The sequence below is a fragment of the Musca domestica genome, unplaced genomic scaffold (genome assembly GCF_030504385.1).
Source record: "Musca domestica strain aabys unplaced genomic scaffold, Musca_domestica.polishedcontigs.V.1.1 26, whole genome shotgun sequence".
NCBI lineage: Eukaryota > Metazoa > Arthropoda > Insecta > Diptera > Muscidae > Musca > Musca domestica.
Window position 1 is genome coordinate 2,654,976 of NW_026712283.1, and position 25,504 is coordinate 2,680,479.

General features: G+C 35.1%; 5 protein-coding genes across 5 annotated transcripts in view; 3 read left to right on the forward strand and 2 right to left on the reverse strand.

The window, feature by feature from the left end:
• The first annotated feature begins 384 nt into the window (after nucleotides 1-384).
• On the forward strand, nucleotides 385-3,576 carry LOC101893540 (F-box-like/WD repeat-containing protein ebi). The gene is made up of 3 exons (XM_005186340.4): nucleotides 385-785; nucleotides 881-1,956; nucleotides 2,015-3,576. The coding sequence occupies exons 1-3, from the start codon at nucleotides 728-730 to the stop codon at nucleotides 2,858-2,860; spliced, it is 1,980 nt and encodes a 659-aa protein (XP_005186397.1). The 5' UTR covers nucleotides 385-727; the 3' UTR covers nucleotides 2,861-3,576.
• A 370-nt stretch (nucleotides 3,577-3,946) lies between these two features.
• LOC101894221 (ribonuclease H2 subunit A) lies at nucleotides 3,947-5,173 on the reverse strand. The gene has a single exon (XM_005186344.4). It carries the CDS (start codon nucleotides 5,040-5,042, stop codon nucleotides 4,002-4,004), a length of 1,041 nt encoding a protein of 346 aa, XP_005186401.2. The 5' UTR covers nucleotides 5,043-5,173; the 3' UTR covers nucleotides 3,947-4,001.
• A 1,458-nt stretch (nucleotides 5,174-6,631) lies between these two features.
• On the forward strand, nucleotides 6,632-7,496 carry LOC101893709 (large ribosomal subunit protein P1). The gene is made up of 2 exons (XM_005186341.4): nucleotides 6,632-6,843; nucleotides 7,004-7,496. The coding sequence occupies exons 1-2, from the start codon at nucleotides 6,772-6,774 to the stop codon at nucleotides 7,268-7,270; spliced, it is 339 nt and encodes a 112-aa protein (XP_005186398.1). The 5' UTR covers nucleotides 6,632-6,771; the 3' UTR covers nucleotides 7,271-7,496.
• Nucleotides 7,408-8,197, reverse strand: LOC101893873 (uncharacterized). The gene has a single exon (XM_005186342.4). It carries the CDS (start codon nucleotides 8,105-8,107, stop codon nucleotides 7,688-7,690), a length of 420 nt encoding a protein of 139 aa, XP_005186399.1. The 5' UTR covers nucleotides 8,108-8,197; the 3' UTR covers nucleotides 7,408-7,687.
• A 1,755-nt stretch (nucleotides 8,198-9,952) lies between these two features.
• The window catches only part of LOC101891816 (myosin-G heavy chain), a 184,827-nt gene continuing 169,275 nt past the window's right edge, over nucleotides 9,953-25,504 (forward strand). The window contains exon 1 of the mRNA XM_059123881.1: nucleotides 9,953-11,552. Within this exon, the coding sequence (XP_058979864.1) occupies nucleotides 11,386-11,552 (167 nt within the window). The 5' untranslated portion in view covers nucleotides 9,953-11,385. The remainder of the gene's footprint in view (nucleotides 11,553-25,504) is intronic.

Genomic DNA, 25,504 nt, shown 5'->3' on the forward strand with positions numbered 1-25,504 from the left:
TCTTTAATTCTGCAACATTATATACAAGGCGCAAATGTGTGAGTACATAAGCAGCTTGTCATCATAGAATTCGAGTGCGGCTTAGCATCCCTTAATGATATGTCACAAAATATGTCATGCGAAGTTTTCAAGCTGCTTATATACAAAAACCTTAAGTAATTCTAAAGAATGCCTTGCTGCGGAACCTGCAAGAATGTACTATATTTTAGGAATATTACAAAGGAAAACTCGGTTATTATATTAATAATTTTCATTCTACATTCGTGCAGTTCTGGAACGTACCATTCCTGTTCGCATTATTTCAGTTTGTCTACGCCATTTTCAATGCTCAAGTACAATTCAAAGCGTAAGACGTATGACTTGTGCGATTTAGTTTGACATGCAATGGTCAAGTAATGTTGCGTGCGATGCGTGTGAATGAAGACATATTTTGTCATTTCTCCCCGATTTGAGAGGCATTTTTTAAATGCTTTTATTAACTTTTAATAAAATAAACCACGTTCCGGTATAATGTTTATATTAATTACATGTGTGGAAGATTTGAGCAAATATCATTAATACATGAGTTAGATAAAAATCAGAATATTAAGTGGAAAGAAGAAGCATTAACAAAAAAGCCGTACAACAAGATATATAGTTTAAGAGGGAAACCGAAGCAGAAAACAAAAATTCATAAACATTTAATTAACATCGAGATTTCAATTTTGTGGTCAAGATTCTACGCAAAATGAGTTTTTCCAGCGACGAAGTAAATTTTTTAGTTTACCGATATTTACAGGAATCTGGTGAGTTTTTATGGAATTTTCCTACCACCCGTCCGTCTTACACCAATACTAACACACAAACGGTATGGCATTTATATTTTCCTTCTTCCTTGTAGGATTCTCACATTCGGCCTTCGTTTTCGGCATTGAATCCCATATATCACAGAGTAACATCAATGGAGCTCTTGTGCCACCTGCTGCGCTACTAACGATATTGCAAAAAGGTTTATTGTATACAGAGGTGGAATGGTCTGTAGGCGAAGATGGTGTGCCCGTAAGGCCTATAGAAAGCCTAAGTCTTATAGACGCAGTTATGCCGGAAGCTAAGCCGCCTATTTCATCCATAAAATCGGAACCCGGTAAAAGTGGCAATGGTGATAATTCGGCCTCCAGCAGTACTACGGCAAGCGGGTCATCGGGTAATAACGTAAAATCTGAGGTTAAAACGGAAAGTAGTGCCAACGCATCTGGTACAAGTGCAAATGCTTCGGGTACAGCGACAGTAGCAGCGTCGGGTGGAGAAAACACAGAAACTGAAAGCGGCGCAACATCTAGTGCTACTGTTGGTGGGTCACCAGCTGGCACCAGTGGTACCGCGGGGGGAAATGCTACAACATCGGGTACAACAAATACGCCCAGTGATGACAAAAAACCAGATATTGCTGCAAGTAGTTCAACAACTAATACAGCAGATGATAATGCATCAACATCTTCCACCAATGGAAGTTCCAGCAACAATGCCTCCAATGATGCCTCTGCTTCAGCAACCGGAACAGGCGCAACGGCATCTTCACGAACAGCCACACCCACAACAACAGCACAAACAGGTTCAGCTGGTGGTGCCGGATCAACACCGGGCGGAGGGGCAGCCACATCGGCCCCAACTTCGGCCCTTGGATCGTCACCAGCAGCTTCTACCGGGGGCGGCGCTGAGCCCATGGATATTGATGCTGCCATCGAAATACCAGCTTCTAAAGCGACTGTATTGAGAGGTCATGAAAGTGAAGTATTCATATGTGCCTGGAATCCAAGTCGTGACTTATTGGCAAGTGGTTCAGGTGATAGCACGGCACGCATATGGGATATGTCCGATGCCATGGCTTCGCCCAATCAATTGGTATTGCGTCATTGTATTCAAAAAGGTGGAGCCGAAGTGCCAAGTAACAAGGACGTTACTTCATTGGACTGGAATGTATGTACTGCGAACAAAGATATTTCAAAATTTATATTAATTTCTCAATTTCTTGCAGTGCGATGGTACTCTTTTGGCCACTGGCAGCTATGATGGTTTTGCACGCATTTGGAAAACAGATGGTAGTTTGGCATCAACGTTGGGTCAGCACAAAGGACCTATATTTGCTCTCAAATGGAATAAGCGTGGTAACTATATTTTGTCGGCCGGTGTAGACAAAACAACAATCATTTGGGATGCATCCACTGGCCAATGCACACAACAGTTTTCATTCCACAATGCTCCAGCTTTGGACGTGGACTGGCAGACAAATAATTCATTTGCATCCTGTAGTACTGATCAACGAATTCACGTTTGTCGTTTGGGCTCCGACGTACCCATTAAAACATTCAAAGGACACACAAATGAGGTTAATGCCATTAAATGGTGCCCACAGGGTAAACTATTGGCCTCTTGTTCGGACGATATGACTCTTAAGATTTGGTGTATGAGTCGTGACAAATGTTGCCATGATTTGCAAGCACATTCCAAGGAAATTTATACAATTAAATGGTCACCGACTGGCCCCGGTACACAAAATCCCAACACAAATCTACTGTTGGCTTCGGCGTCTTTCGATTCCACAGTTCGTCTATGGGATGTGGATCGGGGTATGTGCATACACACACTGACAAAGCATACAGAGCCGGTGTATTCGGTGGCTTTTTCACCAGATGGCAAATATTTGGCATCGGGTAGCTTTGATAAGTGCGTTCACATTTGGAGTACCCAAAATGGCAATTTGGTGCACAGCTATAAAGGAACAGGTGGCATATTTGAGGTATGCTGGAATTCGAAAGGCACGAAAGTGGGTGCCAGTGCTTCGGATGGCAGTGTCTTTGTGTTGGATCTTCGAAAGTTCTGATCGACACCAACGACAACGGCGACCTCTACAACAGGCTCTACTGGTGGTTTCTTTTAGAAAATTCTGTTGCTTGAGGGCGGCTCATTAAATCATTCGAACCTTTTAGTTCTGTAATTTCTTTTTAAAATAAAGGTAACAAAATTGCAAAAATTGGCAAACAAAAAGAAAACAAACACGTTTCCTAGATCTTAAGTATGAATGTAAAGATTTTTTAAAGCGTATCATTATTTTTATGGATATCAATCACAGCCCCCTTTGTGTAGATTTAAGTATGGTATAGCAATTAATAATTGTCTTTTCGCTCCACGTTTTCTCACTCCCTCGACTGTATTTGCATTATTGTTTTGTTGTATTCCCTCTCTTTTCTTTCACTTATTTTTTTTTTAGAATTTTTGGTTTAAGTAACTGAGTTGCTTTTCAAAACCCATTTTGAAATATAAGCTATGTTTTTTGTATTGTTTAAGCTTCTCTTTAATAAAACGACGCATTTTATTTTTTTACAATGCTATTTAGTAGCCCTCTCGTTCTGCTCAATACCCAATAATAAAAACCCGAATGTATCAGTAATAACATTTGTATTGGAACACACACACGCAAAACAGAAAATAGGCTGAGTGTCAGAGGATAAAAAATAAGAAAAAATACACACTTTTATTTATAAACAAAAAAATTAATCTAATGCAATAAATTTCTTGCAAAATAAGAAACAAATCGTATTTGTGAAAAATATTTTTATCTTGAATTTATTGGGTTGCATTTTAGACATGGGGATTACGATATTAGCCCGGTTTCCACCTTCAATGTGTTTTTTGGCGAATCCTTCTTTGTGCGGTAAATGTTCAACATTTTGTTTGGGCAGCAACTATGAAATGAATTACAAAGAAAATGTAATGGCGCTTTTAGCTACCAGAAATTATTTTCAAACGATTTCAATTTTACACGTTTCTCTTGGCTGAGAAAATGAGGAATAGTACCAGTAATTCAATCATAATATCCTTCCTTATCTGCTTCTCCTTGTCTACTAAGAATATTGCAAATTTGCAAACATTCCTCACTAGCGTGTCATAAAAATATTCTAAAATAATATTCTAAGTAATCTAAAGCAAATTTTATTGAGATTTTCTTACAAAATAATATTTTCTTAAAAATCTACACAACTATCTAAGAACCTCTCCTTAAGCAGGCGACAAGGTTCTCGCTTTACTTCGCCATCCTTGGTGGTGCCTTTGAAAAACTTTGTTAATTTTGGACCTGCGTATTTTGGCTTTTCTGAATCGGGTTCATCGAATTCCATATCATAAGCCTTATCGGCCAAAGCGTTTTCTGCTGTGGACCAGCTAAAACGTACCAATCTCGGAAAACCAAATACCAAATCAATATTTTCTGAGAGAAAACGTTTTGTAACCGGGTCGCCAGGATAACCGCTGCCAAAATCATTGGATTTAAGTTTCAAACCTTCCGGAAATTGCCACACCTTTAGAGCATGGTCACGACTCACTTTAGCACAAATACTAGCCGCCGAAACAATTGGATATGTGGAATCAGCCTTCTTGGCAACGGTTATTTTAAATTGTGGAAATATCTTTTGCAATTTGTCTTGGTATTTTTCCGGTGGCCCAACAGTATCAACATAAACTTCGGCAATATTGACTCCTTCATCAACGGCAGCATGTATCAATCCAATGGCTGAATTCATGGACACTTCATTCAGAGAACATTTTGCCCTTCGAAACATACTGGTACTAATGACATTTGGTGATATGATTTCCACAGCCCAACCAATACAAGAATTGGCATATTCCTTGGTATTGATATCATCGAATATAATATCCCTTTTCTCTTCAGTCAATTGTTTGGAATCGGCACAGCCTAAATCAATGAGAGCCTGTTTACTTTTGATGGGACAAAATGCAATGCCATATACCATGGGCCCCAAGACTGGACCACGTCCAGCTTCATCTACTCCTAGCATGCAGGGTTCATCTTTGCACACTTGTGGTATATCGGAAAAATAAACGGTATTTGTTGAGTTGTCTTTCGATGCAATGAATGGACCCAACTTTTTTAGAGAAGTAATTTTATCAATTAGGCCGTCGCTTTCGTTGTTCTCCTTTTCTTCATGTTCGCCATTTTCGATGGTTTCATTCAAAGGCTCATCTTTTATTTTGATATCATCCGACATTATGTGTTTTGTGTATATTTATTGACAGTGTTTGTTCGGAAGGACTTCCTTGTGAAATGTGTTATTTGCAAAACCAATTGCGCCTTTTTGTCTGTTTACATTTCGAGTGTTTTGATGCTTCTTCTAGTTTTAGGCAATTGTCAAGGAATGGTTAACCCACACAGTTGATAAACAGTGGCAAATTTACAGCGTAACACTTGGCGCACATTTATATCAATTTACCAATGAACGCAGAAATATTTCAAAAGAAAAAGAAATAAATTAATCAACAAAGTTTATGCAAAAGAAAACGTGTCATTCACCTTTATATATAATTTAAACGCCGTTTATTAAAAAAAGAAACACATACACATAATTTTCAAAAAATGAGGTGATATTACAATCCATGGTAGATTTAAATATGAAAAGTTATGCAATCAAAGATATTAATTATTCAATTATTATTCCTTTAACGCTGTCAAAATGTTTATTCGTATATCTCATGGTTGAAGAATACAGATAAGTGCATCAAAGCTTGGGAGCATTGATATGTCAAAAATTTTAAAATGTTTTTTTCAAATATAAGTCGATTTTAATATGTTTTCTTATACTACGTTAATCGGAGGTTGTAATGATAAAAAATGAGGTGATATTACAATCCATGGTAGATTTAAATATGAAAAGTTATGCAATCAAAGATGTTAATTATTCAATTATTATTCCTTTGACACTGTCAAAATGTTTATTCGTATATCTCATGGTTGAAGAATACAGATAAGTGCATCAAAGCTTGGGAACATTAATATGTCAAAAATTTTAAAATGTTTTTTCAAATATAAGTCGATTATAATATGTTTTCTTATACTACTTCTCAACAGGTTTTACAAATTTTAATAATTCTTCATTCAAGATTTTCAATTCCAAAATCGGTTTGACAGTTCATTATCCCAGCAGCTGTGTCAATACCAATCTACCTGTATTTATTGTATTTACGCAAATCAGAGATGGGAGCCTTTTTTAAGCAGTGAAATTTGACAAAGCAGATATGCACATGTTAACTGAGACCATTTGAGGTCCATCCTCAGGCTGGAAATATATAAAGAGCATATTTGGCTGGCTTAAGTCATCGGCTGGCTTCTTCGTAGATGAACAAAGGAGTTTTAGGTTGACCTAGTTCGATTTTGGCCATGGGCTCCTTTGTTCATTTCCGAAGAAGCCAGCCGATGACTTAAGCCAGCCAGATAAGCGCTTTATGTATTTCCAGCTTCAGTCCAACTTTGGTATACCATTTTCAACACTTCCGTCGGTTTCTCACGAATAAATGCTTCAATATTGTCTTACAATATGTCAATTTATCTTTACCATGGCCCCACAAAAAGTGTTCAAACTTAAAACCGCCAAACGCCAAATGAAATAAATTATTTTTTTCGATATCATAAACATTTTTATATGTTTGCAGTTCTTGAACAGAGCAGTATTGTATGTCATCATGACAAGAAACGTCATGCGTCATACGTTGCTATTTAGTCTCTCAATTCACAGTAAACACACAGTTGATAATTGTCCGAGTATTTGTTCGACCATATGCAACAAACTTCACATCGATTTTTTTCTCTTTTCTTTCTTTCCGGTTTAGGACTCTGTGAAGTGTGCTTGTTCTCGATATCGAGCTAAGGCCAAATTTTAGAAAACCTAAATATTTAATTTTTGGCAACTTGCACCAATTATTAAATAAAAACAAACTAGAAACATGTCAACCAAAGCTGAACTCGCTTGCGTCTACGCTTCCCTTGTCTTGGTCGATGATGATGTAGCCATCACTGTAAGTATCAATCCCTCGATTTCAATAACAACAACAGAGTGTTCCAAAATACCCACAACGCAAATCCCTTAAAATCTTGGGGATCTGTGATCTAAAATCAAGTTTTGGAGCCATCAAGTCAATTACAAATTCTAATTGTGTCCATATCTTGTTTTTCTAGGGTGAAAAAATCTCGACTGTCTTGAAGGCCGCCAATGTCGAAGTTGAACCTTACTGGCCCGGTTTGTTCGCCAAGGCTTTGGAAGGTGTCAATGTTAAGGACTTGATCACCGCCATTGGATCCGGTGCTGGCGCTGCCCCAGCTGCTGCTGCTGCTCCCGCCGCCGGTGGTGCTGCCCCCGCTGCTGAAGCCAAGAAGGAAGAAAAGAAGAAGGAAGAAGAACCCGAAGAGTCCGATGATGATATGGGCTTCGCTCTCTTCGGTTAGATGGACAATTGTTTGTTTTTCTTTACCACCAACAAACAAAAAACGAAATGCTGCTTTTTTATACCAATTACAAGAAGTGTATTTGATGTACTAGACGCCCACAACACAAGCATAGAGTGGAATAACAACAGGACGTGTTTTTTAAGAGTTTTGTACACGTTTTAATGTACAAATTTATTTTAAATCAATAAAAAAGTAACATTTTTGTTTTTTATGAAAAAGTGAATGATGTTCCGAGCGTATTTTCTCTCTCCTCCTATAGTGGGATTCTCTAACTCTTTTTTTGAGTTACCGAAATAGCAGTAAAATTATCAATGAAAAGCCTAAATTAAAGTTAACGGCACTGTTGCTATTGGAAGGGCTTAACTCAAATAATTAAAGGACCCCACTACTGGTCTTAAAATAGAACTGCGGCAGTTATGCTATGACTTCATCCAAAACCTTTGCTATTTCGTGCAAAGTTTCTCCATTCAACTCCTTAATGCCCAGGCCAATCATAAACTCGTGTGGACAATTGTTGAGCTTAGATCTGTTCACCAGAAATTGTACGCCACTGCGTGTCTCATCACGATCGGCTCCAAAATTGCATGTTATTGTAATGGGTACGGACATGTGAAATTGTGGATGATTAATGGGTCCCTGCACAGCCAGAGGAGCACCGTCATTGCGCTTCAAATCAAATTGTACGCTATACATATTTGGCACCCGTCCATATTGGGTGATCAGCAGAAACCATTTATTGGCAAATGCATGAAAAACAATTTCGGTTTCGACGCCATTTATTTTGCATGACAATTGTTTATTAAATCCATTAGTTTTCACAGAAGAAATGCACATTTTCTTTTCCTATTCGAATTGAGAACGTTTTTAGGTCTACGTTTGTTTTTATTTTTGCCGTGTCACAAAATGTCAAAATTCCCTTAGTTTTGTTTTCATTTGCCAATGTGTTGACATATCGGGGTTTGCAAAAATCGTACGGTTAGTGAATTGTAACGTTGACGTATGTAACTCAAACGGCATGCATCGTAACACAACAGCACATTGATTTGTATTATTTTGTACAAATTCTTATAAAATATTATTGGACAAGCCGAAAATCGAGTAGTTTAGAGGTAAATTTTCTCAGTAAGAATAATCTAGTGTCACCATCTGATTTAAAACCAAGTCTTTTGTGAAATTTTAGAAAGAAGATTTTCCCAAATTTTTAGAAGTGTAATGCTTATGTTTTCCAAAACATCTGTTTTTTTGCTGAACCTTACTGAATTGTTTGAAATTTTTTACGTGAGAGAGAAAGTTATCTCCATGGTACAATGAATTCAAGGTAGGGCAGAACTACCATATGATTTCAATTTTATTTATTTTCTTGGCTTAATATGTCATCTTTATTTGTTTATGTATGTGTTTTCTTTTCAATAACAAAAAATTGTTCAGAAAATATTCAAATTCAGGTGTTTTCAAAATGTTTATTTCAACGTATGCATCTACAAAATCTAGAGTTTTTACAAGCCAAACAGGTAGACCTCTATACTAGCAATTTTTTCAAAGTTGACCTACCTTCTCTTCATTGTACCATGGTTATCTCCGTTTAAGTTATTGAATTATTTTCGTACATGCCATGGTAGAAGAATACAGGTAGATGCATTAACGCTTCGAACCTGGATATGTCAAAATTTTAATTCTTTTCTTTTTCAAAAAGAAGTAGAATTTTATAGGTTTTCTCAAATGACATCAATTGGAAGTTGTTATTGTATGCATTTTTCAACAATTTTTACAAATTTAAATAATTTTTCATTTAAAATATGAAAATTGTTTTGCGACTACCTGTAATCTTCTACCATGGTACATGCCTAATGTCTATCCGGAAAGCTATTTGATCTGTTCCAGAACCTACTAGTTTCTACTAGTTTTGTAATTTGATGTAATTGATGTCATAAAGAATTTCTCCCTATATAAGCATTTTGTTAAAAATTGTAAAATAGACAAAACCAATTGTTGCATATTTTAAAGTCTATTTGCCACTATAAGACTCCGGTACAGAGCTTTATTTTTCCTAGCTTCTTGATGTTGAGCCACCTTTTTCCTCTGAGAGAAAATGTACTTTACATATATAAGTCTTCGTATACCCTCGTTGATATCTCGTTTTTTTAACGGCATTTTTTGAAATTTTGCAAGCTTCTTCAAATATTGAAGGGTGTCTAAAGAAATTTTATCCGGATTAACCCACATTTATTTGTTCTCATTACCGAATTTAATTTAAATTCGGTGAGTTCTGTAAAAAGAAATGAGCCAAAACTACAAATTTCAAAGTTTGCATATTTGTTCTCTATAAAACAAAGACACGTGATACTCAAAAGAAGAAGAAGAAGTGCTGCCAGTGATTGCAAGATGAATTTTGTCTTGCAAGAATTTGCAACTCTCAGTGAAAAACTGTCAGCATTTCTCTCTCGAATCGTTCTCTTTCGAGTTAACAGATGATTTCCGTCTACTATTTGCAACAATTGTTATATATTTTAGGTTGACCAGACAGACTTATTGTTTACAATTGAAAAATCTACGATTACAAAATAGAAAAAGTATCGATTAATAACAAAAATATACCTTGCAATTTTCACCATACCGAAAAAATCGACTTCGATGTTCAGACTTCACCAACTACACCACAAGTCGATTAATCGAAAGTCGACTTACGTATCCCTAGTCTTTCTCAATTTGTTTTCAATTGTTGTTGAGTGCGGATGTTTTGCTGCTCTGCGCGCTGTGTCCGAAAAAAAGAGAAAAAATACTAGAAAAAACGAGCAAAATATAAATAAATAATAACAAATTAAAGAAGAAGAAGAAAATTAGTGTGGAAGAAATAGCAAAAAAAAAAAAAGAAATATTACATAGCTACTACGGTTGGAAAATATTACAGAGTGTAAATTAGCAGAGAAATCCAACGGGAAAAACGCAATTAAGTAGTTCAAATCGGTAAATCGGTGGGGATGACGGATAAAAACCCACAATAACAAGAACAATTTAAAAAGAAATCTTAACAAATCGTGTATTTTCTCGTTAAGAGAAATTCCTGAATCAAAGCAAGCAACAATTGTTAATAAATTAAAAATATAATCTATTTGTTTGGCTTCGCGACCAAAGGAATTCTGTGTAAATTTATGTGTGTTTGTGTGCAATTATTGTCAAAAATAACAAATAAGAAAAAAATCTGCTTAAAATCCTAACCATTGCAATTGCGTAAAAATATTTGTTGGCCGTGTGAGTTGTGCAGCAAAGCAAACAGCAAAACAAGTGTGTTGAAATAAGAAGAAACGTGAGTGTGTGTGAGCGTTGTGTGTGCGCCTAAGAAGGGGTTACACAGAGAGGAGGAAATAATCAGAATTGTGAAGTAGTTGTGTGAGGTGGCCTTTACCTTATTTTTTGTGTGTTGTTTTTCTTATTGGACCACTTGCCATCTCTCCTGTTGGGCAGAGTTGTCCCTGGCGCCAAATAAAAAAGGAAGCAAAGAAAAAGAAGAATTGTTTGCTATTTGAATCTCATTTAAATTAAATTCGGTGTGTCAAATTCGGTTTTTTTTTTAAATAAGTTTCTGTGAAGTTTTTTGATTTGCTCAAGTAAAACCAAACAAGCGAAACAGCCTAAACATTCAGTTCGTATTTATATATCCGACCAGTACGAAAATCAACAACACGGATACATATCGAACTGCTCACAAAGATCCCTCGCCTCCGCCCGATACGGAATTTTTCGCCGAAGCCAGTTCAACCAGTGACGACGATTTCAATTATATCAGTCAAAACGGCTCCATACCGAATATTAAGCCCCTTAAGACCACCAATAATAAATTATCCTCGGCTATTTTAGCAGAGACGTCATCGTCGTCATTGCGACGTCCCAAGTCAGCAACAACAACACCACCATCATCGTCCGGATCAACATCATTGACATTTCCAATATCGTCGTCGCCACCATTGCCAACGGCCTCAATAGAGGATATAATACGCTATAGGCCAGTTGCACCACCAACCGTAGGAGATTTCGCGAAAAACAACAACAACACCAACGCTAACATCAACAGCAGCAGCAGTAGCTTGAACGGCCACAACATTATTGCTAAAAACATGGCCATGGTACGCAAAAAACAAGATGACAAATATCTGGAAGCATTGCGTGAATTGATTACCACGGGTGGTGGTAATCGTCAATGCTTCGATTGCGGACAAAAAGGACCAACATACGTCAACATGACAATTGGATCATTTGTTTGCACACGCTGCTCTGGAGTACTGTAAGTATTGGTTGATATATATTTTTGTATTTTGCAGAGTAAAAATATTTGCTGGAATGTTCTATGAAAAAATTGTATGAAGCTTGAGGAATTGTGGTGCGGGAACTATTTTAAGAGTTGGGAGTTATGGAATAACTCGTTTATTGAAACAAGGAGGAATTTAGGTAATTGAAAATGGAAAATTTGAGACAGAATCTAGAGAGAGGATAGGCCAAACCGTAGATATTTGCGTAAGGTAATACGACATCACTTAAAATAAATAATTAAATCCATTTTTTATTTATTATCATATTTAGATATTGAATTTAAAAAAAAAAGGAATTTCAGAGAATACAATTAGTAACCCAAACCCCCAAATGACGGCGACTTTGGGTTAACGTATTTCCATGGTTTTTGAATCGTTTTCCAGCCAAGCACATTCCTCGACATTCTATGAGAAGTCCATTTTGCATTCTAGGGGAAAACCTTTGGTCTTCATTTAAGAGAGAAGACCTTTTGGTATTCGATGAACAGACCTATTGGTCTTCTACATGAACACCATCTGGTCTTCTTTGGAAGACAATTTGGTTTTTTTTTGAGAAGGCCTCTTGGTCTTCTATGAGAATACCTTTTGGGTCTCCTATGAGAAGACTTTTTGGATCTTCTATTAGAGATCCATTTAGTCTTTTTTGAGAAGGCCTATTGGTCTTTGATGAGAAAAACCTTTTGGGTTTCGATGGTTAGACCTTTTGGTCTTCTATATGAGTATCAATTGGTCTGCTTTGGGCGATGAGAAGACCTTTGGTATTCAAGAGAAGACAATTTGTTATTCTATGAGAAGTCCATTTGGCCTTCTATGAAAATACCTATTGATCTTCAATGAGAAGGCCTCTTGGTCTTCTATGAGAATACCTTTTGGTCTTCGATAATCTGACCTTTTGCTTTTCGATTATCAGAACTTTTGTATTCGCAGAGAAGATCTTTTGGCCATCCATGGGAAAACTATTTGGCCTTCCATGAGAAAACCTTTAGGTTTTACATAAGAATGCTTTCTGGTCTTTTATGCGAAACCCTTTTTATACCCTCCACCATACTCCTCGAAATACTCATGTCAGACCAAACAAAGTATATATATTCTTGATCAGCGTAAAATTCTAAGACGATTTAGCCATGTCCGTCTGTCTGTCTGTCTGTCTGTCTGTCTGTTGTAATCACGCGATCTTTTAAACAAATTGAGATTGAATGCTAAAATTTTGCGCACATGTATATTTTGCCAGTAGGCAGGTTAATTTCGTAAATGGGCCATGTAGGTCCAAGTTATCATATAGCCCCCATATAACGGTACCTCCCGATATTCGGTATTTTGATGATTTTAGCGACATTATTCACCGGAATTGTTTCGAATTTGGCATTTGAAGTTCGTAATGGATACTTCAGCCTAAGACAGAAAATTATCTGTGCAGGTCCACGTCTTCGTATAGCCCCCATATAACGGTACCCCCCGATATTCGGAATTTGGATGATTTTAGCGACATTATTTAACGGCATCGTTCCAAATTTGGTATTTGAAGTTCGTAATAGATACTGCAGCATAACACAGAAAATGAGCCATGTAGGTCCACGTCTTCGTATGGCCCCCATATACCGTACCCCCTGATATTCGGTTTTTTGATGAATTTAGCTACATTATAAACAGATTTTTCTTCAAGTTTCGCATTTAAATATTGTAATAACTTATGACAAAAGTTTCCTATGCAGGTCCACGTCGTCGAATAGGCATTCGGTATTTTTAAGATTTTAACAGAATTGGAGGGTATTAAAAGTTCGGCTCGGCCGAACTTACAGTTTTTTTACTTGTTAGTCTCCATTTAATGACGTCAATGAGAATACTTTCCTACCTAGAACTTTTAGCCTTCCATGGAAAAACTTTTGGGTCTTCTAGGACAATGTCTTCTGGTCTCCTAGGAGAAAATCTTTTGATATTCATTTAGAATGGCTCTGGGTCTTCTATGAGAAGACCTTTTGGTCTTATAAGAAAAGACAATTTGGTCTGCCTTGGGAAGATTGTTTTCTCAATGAGAAGACCATTTTATCTTTTATGGGAAACATTTTTGTTTTATTTAGAAGACTTTTTGGACTATGAGAAGGTATATTGTTGTCTTTTGAAAGCATCTTTTTGTCTTCAGTCAGAAAAACTTTAGGTCTCTTATGGGAATACTCTTGGTCTTCTGGGTGAAGGCTATTGGTCTTCTATGTGAAGACTTTTGGACTTCTATGCGAGTACCTTTTGGTCTCCTACGAAAATATGATTTGGTTTTCCGTATTCAATGAGAAGATATTTAGGCCATCTTCGAGAAGACCCTTTTATTTTCTATAGGAAGACCTTTGGTGTGTAGACCTTTTGGTCTTCTTTCGGAATGGGAATAGCTTTTTCTCCATCTTTTTTTTCTATGAGCAGACCTTTTGGTATTCAATTTATACACAAAATCCTCGGTGTGATCCAAGGTATTATTTTTACCATTCATTTCAATAATTGCTCGATGAAAATTCACTTTATAAAAATTCAATTCCATATAAATTGTTATACTTTTTTTTTTTTTTTGGTGGACCCAAGCTTGTATTTTTTGGAAGCAGGGGTCCATCAGCCTGCTATATTTGCTTTTACTTCGAAATCGTTCTCCGATATCAAAGTAATTTTCGTGTACTTTGTACAAACTTTTGTAAAGGAATTTTTAAATTCTCTTTATTTTTTCATTCCTGTTCAACAATGCATGGGGAATTTATTTCATCACGATTTCTGGTTTCCTGGTCTTTGCTGTAAATATCTTTGTGTCTGTCTGTTCGGTGTTATGTGTTGTTATGCAGCCACGTTGCAATGCAGTGAATGAATTATCTGTCCCTTCTTTTATTTTTGCAGCAGCAGCAATTTGGTCTTGACTTCTTTTTTTTTTTCTTTAAAGCTACTACTACTGCAACTGTTGGTGCTGTCGCTATTAGGGTTCCTCGAATGAGTCATCATTTAGTCTGGAGCAGCTGCAGTATCATCACCAGCCAGTCAGCCAGCAACATTGGAATGAATAAAGTCCATTGCAGCCAGTTTTTGATAGTCTTCAGTAAAAACAATAACAGCAGCGGCAACCGGCAGCGGCTTGAATGCTAAAGGTTTCGAATTTCTTGCCGGGTTTTGCAAGTAATTTTATGTTTGTCGTTTTGCTGTTGTTGTTCTTTGTTGGTTGTGCAAATTCATTCCGGTATTTATTGGTTGGTCGATGGCTTGCAAAGTATGATGGTGGTGGGCTTCAGTTGGTTGGGTATATACCAATCTAACTACACATGTGCGACGATAGTGGGGTTTCTCAACGGAATTGTAATGCAGGTTTTGTTGCTGGTTATTTTTTTGTGTTGCTCGTTCTTTAACCAAGTCATGACATTCATCCTGTCGGTCGTTCCGTCTGGATGGCCATTCACTCACTCAATAAAGTCAATGGAGATTAGTTGCTGTCATCGTTGTTTTCCTCCTCTTCTTCTGTCTTCTTTTCTTTTACTTGAGTTTACATTTTCACATATTTTCATATAGCCATCATCCCATCCATCCATCCACTCCATTTCAGTCCATCATTATTATTACGTACGTTACCATCAGCCCAATCGGGACACTAACCAACCAACCAACCAGACAAACACTGTCATTGTACTGTGTAATAAATTCCAAACTTCCAATTGCTATGAAAAAGAAAGCCATAAAAAATATGAATAAAGAAATATCTAGAATGTTATGAAGTTATGAATGGCCAGAGAATGTCAAACTATGCACCGTGGTGTATTTGGAAAATAATGGATGATTTGAAAACCTTTTGATTATGAAAAGAAAAATCATATTAAGAATAGGATTTGGGAAAAATGTATTCGGAAAATTTCGGATAATGGGAGAAAAGGACTGTAGAAGCAAATTTTAGATAGAAATATTGAAAAAAAAAAAAAAAAATAATAAATAATCAACCATTTGTCCTTGATAAAATTATCAATAAAAATTCCTGATTTTTACTACGAAGTATTTTGGCCAGGAAATCTTAAAATTCTAAATTTTCTTTAGAAATCTTTATTTTTTATAATTAATGCTGAGTTCTCTCTACAAAAAAATCTCAAAAAAGAAAAAAAAATATTTGAAAATGATATAAAAAACATGATCTAAAATTTTTTATACGTCGTTAAAAGATTACATTTATTTTAAAAATTCATAATTTTTAATTATAATTTGATACCGCCAAAACGTTCCTCATCGAAATAACGGATTTAGACACAACATCTCTTTGAACCAAATCCATTTCAGAACATTTCGAGTCGATCTAGAGTTGTCCGTCCGTCTGTCTGTCTGGCTGGTGCGCACCATAACCCTCGAAGGGAGTATCCGATTTGGTCCAAACTTAATACATCGCAATATTATCATTAAACATAGATCAAGATCCCAGATGGACAATATCGGTGCACTTTTGTTAACTCAGCTACAAAAGGTCAACATTTTTAAAAAAAAAAAAAAACACAAATATTTTATTGTACAGAAAGAGAAAGAAAAAATCCGATTTTGCTCCAACTTCGGAAATCCTAAAATTTCCATTAGTGGTAGGTCAGATGAGAAAATAGACAAAATCGGTCCACTCCTTCAAGTATATCCCCCACAAATGGTGTGTGGAAATCACTCTAGTTTCCGAACAAAATGAAGTAGGTTGATAAAATTTTACTCAAATGTATATTATGTCTGCAGGACTTTTGGTATTGAAAATAGGCCATGTAGGTCCACGTTTTGGTATAGCCCCCATATAATAGTACCTCCCTATTTTCGGTATTTTGGTGATTTAAGCGACATTATTCACCGGAATTGTTTTAGATGTGGTATTTGAAGTTCATAATGGATACTACAGCCTATGATAGAAAATTGTCTGTGCAGGTCCACGTCTTCGTATAGCCCCCATATAACGGTACACTCCGATATTCGGTATTTTGACGATTTTAGCGACATTATTTATTGGATTTGTTTCAAATTTGGCATTTGAAGTTCGTAATGGATACTACAGCCTATGATAGAAAATTGTCTGTGCAAGTCCACGCCTTCGTATAGCCCTCATATAATGACACCTCCCGATATTCGGTATTTTGATGATTTTAGCCACATTATTCACCGGAATTGTTTCAAATTTGGCATTTAAAGTTCGTAATGGATACTACAGCCTACGATAGAAAATTGTCTGTCCAGGTCTACGTCTTCGTATAGACCTCATTTAACGGTACCTCCCGATATTCGGTATTTTGGTGATTTTAGCGACATTATTAACCGGAGTTGTTTCAAATTTGGTATTTGAAGTTCGTAATGGACACTACAGCCTGCCACAGAAAATAGTCTGTGCAGGTCCACGTCCTCGTATAGCCCCATATAACGGCACCTTCCGATATTCGGTATTTTGATGATTTTAGCTACATTATTCACCGGAATTGTTTCAAATTTGGTATTTGAACTTCGTAATGGATACTGCAGCCTATGACAGAAAATTGTTTGTCCAGGTCTACGTCTTCGTATAGCCGATATTCGGTATTTTGGCGATTTTAGCGACATTGTTAACCGGAATTGTTTCAAATTTGATATTTGAAGTTCGCAATGGACACTACAGCCTATGACAGAAAATTGTCTGTGCATGTCCACGTCTTCGTATAGCCTCCATATAACGGTACCTCCCGATATTCGTTATTTTTGTTATTTTAGCGACATTATTAACCGGAATTGTTTTAAATTTGGTATTTGAAGTTCGTAATGGATACTACAGCCTTTGACAGAAAATTGTCTGTGCGGATCCACGAGTAGCATTTTTGTTTGTTCCTTTTCTTTCCCACTCATCATAAACTTAGCTTATATTATGATTCATTTATTTATGTGATTACGTGTATTACGATATGATGTCCTCCTTAAACGATTCATTTTCTACAACAGCTTATTGCACTTTTATGGCCAACAAGCCATTCGGACGGAGGGTCGGACAGACGTTTTTGATTTCTTTTACACCCACTGCTATGCTGTTTTCTTGCACTTGCAATGCCTCAATATTTTAGTGAGCAATTCTGGGGAAATTGAATAATTGTTTTGTTACATGAGTGGAAATAAAAAGAATTTACAATACTTACGTGATCATCTACAGAAATTAAAGGGAAAAAATTGAAAACGAATAACCTGTTTTTCAAAAGATTATTTTTGAAATTAAAACGAAAAATATGGGTTTTTTAAAGAATATTTTTGAAAAGGATCAACAGGCACGTGGAACTTTTTTAAAGAATATTTTTTGAAACAGATCAACAGGTACGTGGAATTTTTTTAAATAATATTTTTTGAAATGGATTAAAAGACGCATGGATTTTTTTAAGAATATTTTTTTAAAAGGATTAACAGAAACGTGGATTTTTTAAAGAATATTTTTTGAAATGGATCAACAGACACGTGGATTTTTTAAAAAATATTTTTTTTAAGTATATTTATTAAAAAGGATCAACAAACACGTGGATTTTTTTAAGAATCTTTTTGAAAAGGATCAACAGCCACGTATAATTTTTTTAAAGAATATTTCTTGAAAAGGATCAACAAACACGTCGATTTTTTAAGAATATTTTTTGAAAAGGATCAAAAAACACGTGGATTTTTTAAAGAATTTTTTTTTAAAGGATCAACAGACACGTGAATTTTTTTTGAATATTTTTATTTAAAGGGATCAACAGAAACGTGGATTTTTCTTTGAGAATATTTTGAAAAGGATTAACAGACCATTGGATTTTTTTAAGAATATTTTTTTAAAAGGATCAACAGAAACGTGTTTTTTTAACCCTTTCAGTGTTTTTGTCAAATATATTTGACATTTAAAAGTACTCTCTTTGCCATTTTTTGTTTTTCTTATGAACCGTTATTTTTGATATTTTTTAATAACAGACACGTTCGCTATTTAAAAATATTGCAGTTCTATTCTATTAGTTTCGTTTTCGAATTTCTGAGCACATTTTAGTAAATTAGTACGGAATTTCAGATTTTTATCTCGACAAAAATTTTCATTGACACTGAAAGGGTTAAAGAATATTTTTTTGAAAAAGATCAACAGGCACGTATTTTTTTTTTAAAAATTTTTGAAAAGGATCAACAGACATGTGGGATTTTTTTAAAGAATATTTTTTGAAAAGGATCAACAGAAACGTGGATTTTTTTGAATATTTTTTTAAAAGGATCAACAGAAACGTGGATTTTTTAAAAAATATTTTTTTAAAAGGATTAACAGGATTTTTTTAAGTATATTTATTAAAAAGGATCAACAAACACGTGGATTTTTTTAAGAATCTTTTTGAAAAGGATCAACAGGCACGTATAATTTTTAATTTTTTTAAAGAAGATTTTTTGTAAAGGATCAACAGACACGTGGAATTTCTTAAAGAATATTTTTTGAAAAGCATCAACAGATACGTGGATTTTTTTAAGAATATTTTTTGAAATGGATCGACAGAAACGTGGATTTTTTAAAAGGATCAAAAGACACGTGGATTTTTTTGAATATTTTTATTTAAAGGGATCAACAGAAACGTGGATTTTTCTTTGAGAATATTTTGAAAAGGATCAACAGACCATTGGATTTTTTTAAGAATATTTTTTTAAAAGGATCAACAGAAACGTGTTTTTTTAAAGAATATTTTTTTTGAAAAAGATCAACAGGCACGTAGTTTTTTTTTTAAAAAATTTTTTGAAAAGCATCAACAGACATGTGGAATTTTTTTAAAGAATATTTTTTGAAAAGGATCCACAGACCCGTGGGCTTTTTTAAGAATATTTTTGAAATGGATCGACAGATACGTGGATTTTATAAAGAATCTTTCTTTTTAAAAATTTTTTGTAACATACCTTATTCGATTCCTGTAGATCCTTCTATTCAAAAATGGTATTTATGTTTCAAAATTGAATTGAATTAAAGATAATTCAAGAATTTACTATTTCTGGAATTTTTGCATGTTTTGCCTCTTGACAACGGAGAGTATGAAGCAATAAATCTCCATTTCCTTACAATACCTGCCTTTAAAATGTTTGAAGACTTTTCTTCTCATTCTTATTGTCTATTAAATTAAAAGTGTTCTCATCGAAGTTTTCTATTATTATTTCAAAAATGCATTGTCTATTACTCTAATCAGTTGTAAGAGTTCTCACACTTCAATCCTTTGCTGGTGCTGCTGTGGCATATCAAATTTAAACATGTCTAGAAGAATACCTAGAAGTCGTAGTCTGTAATTCGAGCCATTTAACACCAGTCATCACATTCCAGAAAAATTCACACACACGCAGCACTTAAATCCGATAAGAAGAATGCGGCTTTGTTCCGCTTCACTTCAGATTTCTATGTTAAATTTGAAAAAAAAAAATAGAAAAAAATAATTAAGATGTAATTGCGAATCTGCTTATCTGCGAAGAAAAAATAATTTCCAATTCAAGTTTTTCCTTGAAAAAAGCCAATTTAATGCGTTTGTTGGAAATATTTTCCAGTGTGTGAAATTAATTTGATATGAGAAACAGTTGTGCATCCACATGTTCTACATTTTCATTCAACACTTTTTGGTTATTAAAGCACTATCGACATGCAATTTTCGGAAAAAGGGGTCAGTTGCAAGATAATGTTGTTAGATGAAAAACTAAAAAAAAAAAACAGGTTAAAAAGTATCAGGCCAGAATCGGTGAGCCGGTATCTATAATTTTCGCTACAGATCTTGCGTTAGTAAAGATATTGGCATGTGTGAACATATACATATTCCAAATTTTGATCCGTTGTGGGGGAGGTGCCAAAAAGAATGTTCCGATGTATTCCATCTTAACACTAACTCTTGTATCAATAAAAATCATTGGGATGTATGAAGTTTGAATTGGATGCTTATTTTGCATTTCGTGCAAAGTTCAATTATTTAAAATTTTGACCGGTGTGGGGTAGGTACCAGAAAGAGTAAATCAGTATATTCCATCTTCACGCCAGATCTTCTGTTGATAGAAATATTGTGAGATAGGAAATTTGAAGAGAATCCGTTGCTTATTTCACATTTTGTGAGAGATATACTTATTTAAAATTTTGACCAGTTGTGGAGGAGGTACCAATTTTCAATCCTGGTCTTAGGTTAATAAAAATATTGGGATGTATGAAGTTTTAAGAGAATCGGATGCTCAATTCGCCATTTTATTCAAATTTTTAAACCGTTGCCATGGGAGGTAACTGATTGAGTGGACTGATATGGTCCATTTTCGCACGAGACCTAACACTGACAAAAATATTAGGATTTGCAAAGTTTGAAAAAATGGATGAATGATATATTCTTGTTTTATTAGATGAACTATTTTCTCTGAAAATGTTGACCTTTTGTATGGGAGGTATCAGAAGGAGTGGACCGATAGTAATCATCTCCGAACTCGATATAAGTTTGAGAATAATATTACGATGTACGAAGTTTGGATCAAATCGTATACTCCCTTCGAGAGTTGTCGTGCACATCAGCCAGCTAGACAGACGAACGGACGGACGTACAACCCTAGATCGACTCAAAATGTCGTGAAACGGTCCAAAGAAACCTGGGGTCTAAAACCTTTATTTCGATGAGGCACGTTTTAACCGTATCAAAGACTATACAGGGTGAGATGAAAAAACTGCAACCAACTTCAGACTGCTGTCATTTCTAAGCCACTCATCCGACAGCTGCTAAATTCAAGCGTGATAGTGTGATTTCCTCATATTTGGCTGGAAAACCACAAGTAGCTATCGTTAGAGCACTCCAGCATTTAAATGTGAATAAATCTTTTGTGTCTCGTACCATAGCTCGCTACCGTGGTACTTGGCAGCGTAGCCCGATGTCAAGGAAGTGGACGAAAGAAAACATCAACAAACAACATCAGAAATGGTTCGAAAAGTAAAGAAGCCATTTGATCGAAACCCACCCGCGTCGCAGTTGCCGAAAAATAGCTCGTGAGCTGAACATATCCCAATATTTCATTCGGCAAATATTGAAAAATGTACTCGGGGTAAAGCCATTGAAATTCCAAAAAGTCCAAGAACTTACACTGCGCAACAGAAAGAAAATAGACTCAAAAGAGCTAAAGAGTTGCTTCGCTTGGCCGAAAGTGGTGAATTGCCGAATTTGGTTTTTTCCGATGAGAAAACATTCGTGGTCCAGCAGTTTGTAAACAAACAAAATGATCGTGTTTACTTGCCAAAGAGGTCAGCTGAAAATTTTCACCAGAATCGCTGGCCATGGCGAATATTATCACAAAAATATTCTAATAGGGTGTATTAAAGCCTAGGGCACTCAAACATTTTGGCCGCAGACCTTGGACATTGCAACAGGACTCAGCACGCGTTACTCAAGAATGTTTACAAAATGAGATTCCTCGCTTCATTTTCAGCGCACAATGGCCACCAACATCTCCGGATACCAATCCATTGGGCTATTGTGTCTGGATTATTTTGGCACTAAAATGCCAAAGTGTCGATCACCTCAAGCAAGCGCTTCGCCGGGAATGGGCCAAAATACCACAGAACAACATTCGGGCAGGGTGTGACGGTTTAATTGGCCATTTAAAGACCATAATTCGTGGCAAAGCTGACCAATTCGAACAAATCTAAACTTATTCTAAAATTTGATGCTATTTCCGACTTTTTTGCTTTCATTCAATAAAACTTAAAATAATGTAAAAATTATGGCGTTTGACTTTGTTGCAGTTTTTTATCTTACCCTGTATATATAAAAGAGTAGTTAAATATCTCACTGACTGGGAATTGGTAATTTGGTTTGGAAATGCGTTCAGCAAGCGGATTTAAAAAAAAACGGGAAAATAACAAAACTTTATTTAAAAAAAATCGAGAAATTAACAAATGTGGAATTAAAAAAAAAACAGTTTTTTGAAAAGATTTTTTGGAGAGATTACTCAATGCGGATTTTTAAATAATAATTTGATGCTAAAAAATTTGTAAAAATTATGGCGTTTGACATCGTTGCAGTTTTTTCTATCGCACCCTGTATATACCCTCTGTAGCCATATGGCTAAATCCTACGACTCATATTTCAAATTTTATAAGAGTTACTCAAGTACTCAAAATTGTGACGCTTTGTGTGGATCTGTTAGAAATTATGTGGTAACGTATCTAAGAAATAGAAGCAAGTTTGGAAAACCCAACTCCAGTGGAAGTGCGGTCTGGTCGCGGCAACAAAATGTTCATTATTTCAGGGGTTTTTGGTTTAAAAGCTGTTGTGCTGAATAAAAAGGCAACTGGAAAGTTTAGAGAAAAAGGTGAGAGAATGATCAAATGGTTGGATTTTCATTGGTATCTAAAGCTCTACGACCAAAAATTTACGATAATTGTGGAAAGACGGGATGATATCTATGATGAAGATAAAACATTAGAAAAATTCCAAATGAGTCAGCGGAAAATCTGTGGAAGCCAGGAATCTCGTGAAAGAGGGAGAAACAGAAGAAAGAATTCCACGAGGAACAGCCAAATTCGAATAAAAGTTTTCAAAAAAATTGAGCTGATTTTTATGGATTTACTTCTTTAGATTCAGAAACGAAATCGAGAACATAATCGAAGAAGACGAGGTAGACCAACGATTATCGAAAATTGTAAGCCTGGTCGTCCCATAAAAGAATATAAGTTATCGAATAATAGATGTGAAATGTTTAGAACTTGAATTTTAAAAATTTCTCATCTTATCCGGCGTATCTAAGATTTCTTAATCTGCCCTCAAATTTAAGCTAAACAAAGATTTCTAAAAACGTTGAACAGAAAACTTGTTTCCATTTCCGCCATTTCGACAACTAAATTATGTCACAGCTATGGAAATTTCAATGTTTAATGAAAACTTGTTTTTTCCAGCAATTGATGGAGGAGATCCATGCTGTTGTTCCTACCATTTGAAACCTCTCCACAGTCCCACAAAACAACTTGATTTACTGCAATCGCCTCAAAAAAAAAAAAAAAAAAAAAAAAAAAAAACAACGAAGAATTACTTCATTTCGCGATTACTACTCTGTTCTACTTTTTGGTGTTCTACTACTGCAGATGTTGGTCATCGTTGCATTCTCGTTTGCCAGTTGCTGTTGCTGCTGAATGGTGTCATACATTTGCATTTGACTGTTTAGAAGAGTTCCTCTCTGTCCGTCCGTCCGATCCATTCATTCTTGTCTGTCGTTTTGTTGTATGCATTTGCTGAATGTCAAAACGTGTTGATGACATTTGCAAATGGATTTGGCACCAAAAAGTATACCATCAGCCACCTAAAGAAAACTTGTAAAGTTTTGAAATTTGTGTTACTGTTGTTGTTGTTGCTACTGCGTATGATGCGATGATGATTGTTCACATGTTGTTGGTATTGTTGCTATTTGTGCTGTTCGATAATTTGTTTTTGACACATCAAACACACACAAGTTGTAGAGAGTGGAATAAAGTATGTCGTCCATTCGAAACAGGGTGGGTAGAGCTCTTTGAGAATTTTAAGAATTTTTATAATTTTTGGACTTTTTTAAAATATCAATTCCCACAATTATGTTGAAGCAATTCCCAGAAGCAAATGCAGATATTTTATTATTATTTATTTTTTTTTGTTAAGCAATTGCTAAACTTTTAGTTCCTGGAAAAATTTACAAAAATTTCTTAAGTTTGAAATTTCTATTCTAAATTTTGCCTTCTTATCGAAAAATTCCTGTTGGCTTTCGAAAACTTATCACTTCCCAGAATTACATTATTCCTTGGGATTTGTGTACTGGATTTCCCCACTTGATATTGCCACACCTCGTTTGGCTGCTCGTTTGATGTCATTAAACAGCTGAGTGCCATTACAGCAGTCACCAGCGAGCGAGCGAGCAATGCAAATATTCAAATGATAAATATGTTGCGTTTTTTTTAGTTTTTGAGAAGAGAAACTCGAACAGAAAAATAAAAACAATTTGCAACAACAACAACTTTGAAGAAAAAAAATTGGGTCACATTCTCTTTGGAGATTTTTCTTGTTTTACTCATCGGGACAGGCTGCATTCGATGAAAAATGGTGTTAAGTTTGGTCAAGCTGAGACGACGACTAACATCACATACACAACATGTATGACCGACCACCTCCCCCCAATCCTCTGGTGCATGCAGTCATTACTCAGGCGAAGTTTGGATTTGAAAATTATGCATTTTATACAAAATTAGATACAGACTTTTATGCATTTATTGTTTATTTTATTTTTTTTAAAGCTAATTAATGTGGATTCTTTAAAAAATAAATATTTGTAGAAATTAACCAACAGGATTGAAAAACAAATTGGAGAGATTGACCAATGTGGATTTCTTAAAAGAATATTTAATCAAAATGGAATTAAAAAAAATATATATTTTTTTGTAGAGATTAACGTGAATTTTTTAAAAAAATATTTTTTGAAGAGATTAACTTACTTGCTTGAATTCTTTTTGTAAATATTTCTTTGAGAGAAAAAATAACGTGAATTTTTTAAAAAATATTTCTTTGAGAAATTGAAAAACGTGAATTTAAAAAAAAAATTTTTTGAAGAGATTAACTAACGTGGATTTTTTTAAAATATTTTTTGGAGAGATTAACTTACGTGTTTTTTTTGTAAATATTCCTTGAAGAGATTAAATAACATGCATTTTTTAAGAAATATTTTTTGAAGAGATTAACTAACGTGGATTTTTTTAAATATTTTTGGAGAGATTGACTAACGTGGATTTTTTAAATAATATTTTTTGGAGAAATTATATAACGTGGATTTTTAAATAATATTTTTTGGAGAGATTGACTAACGTGGATTTTTTAAATAATATTTTTTGGAGAGATTGACTAACGTGGATTTTTTAAATAATATTTTTTGGAGAAATTATATAACGTGGATTTTTAAATAATATTTTTTGGAGAAATAAACTAACGTGGCTTCT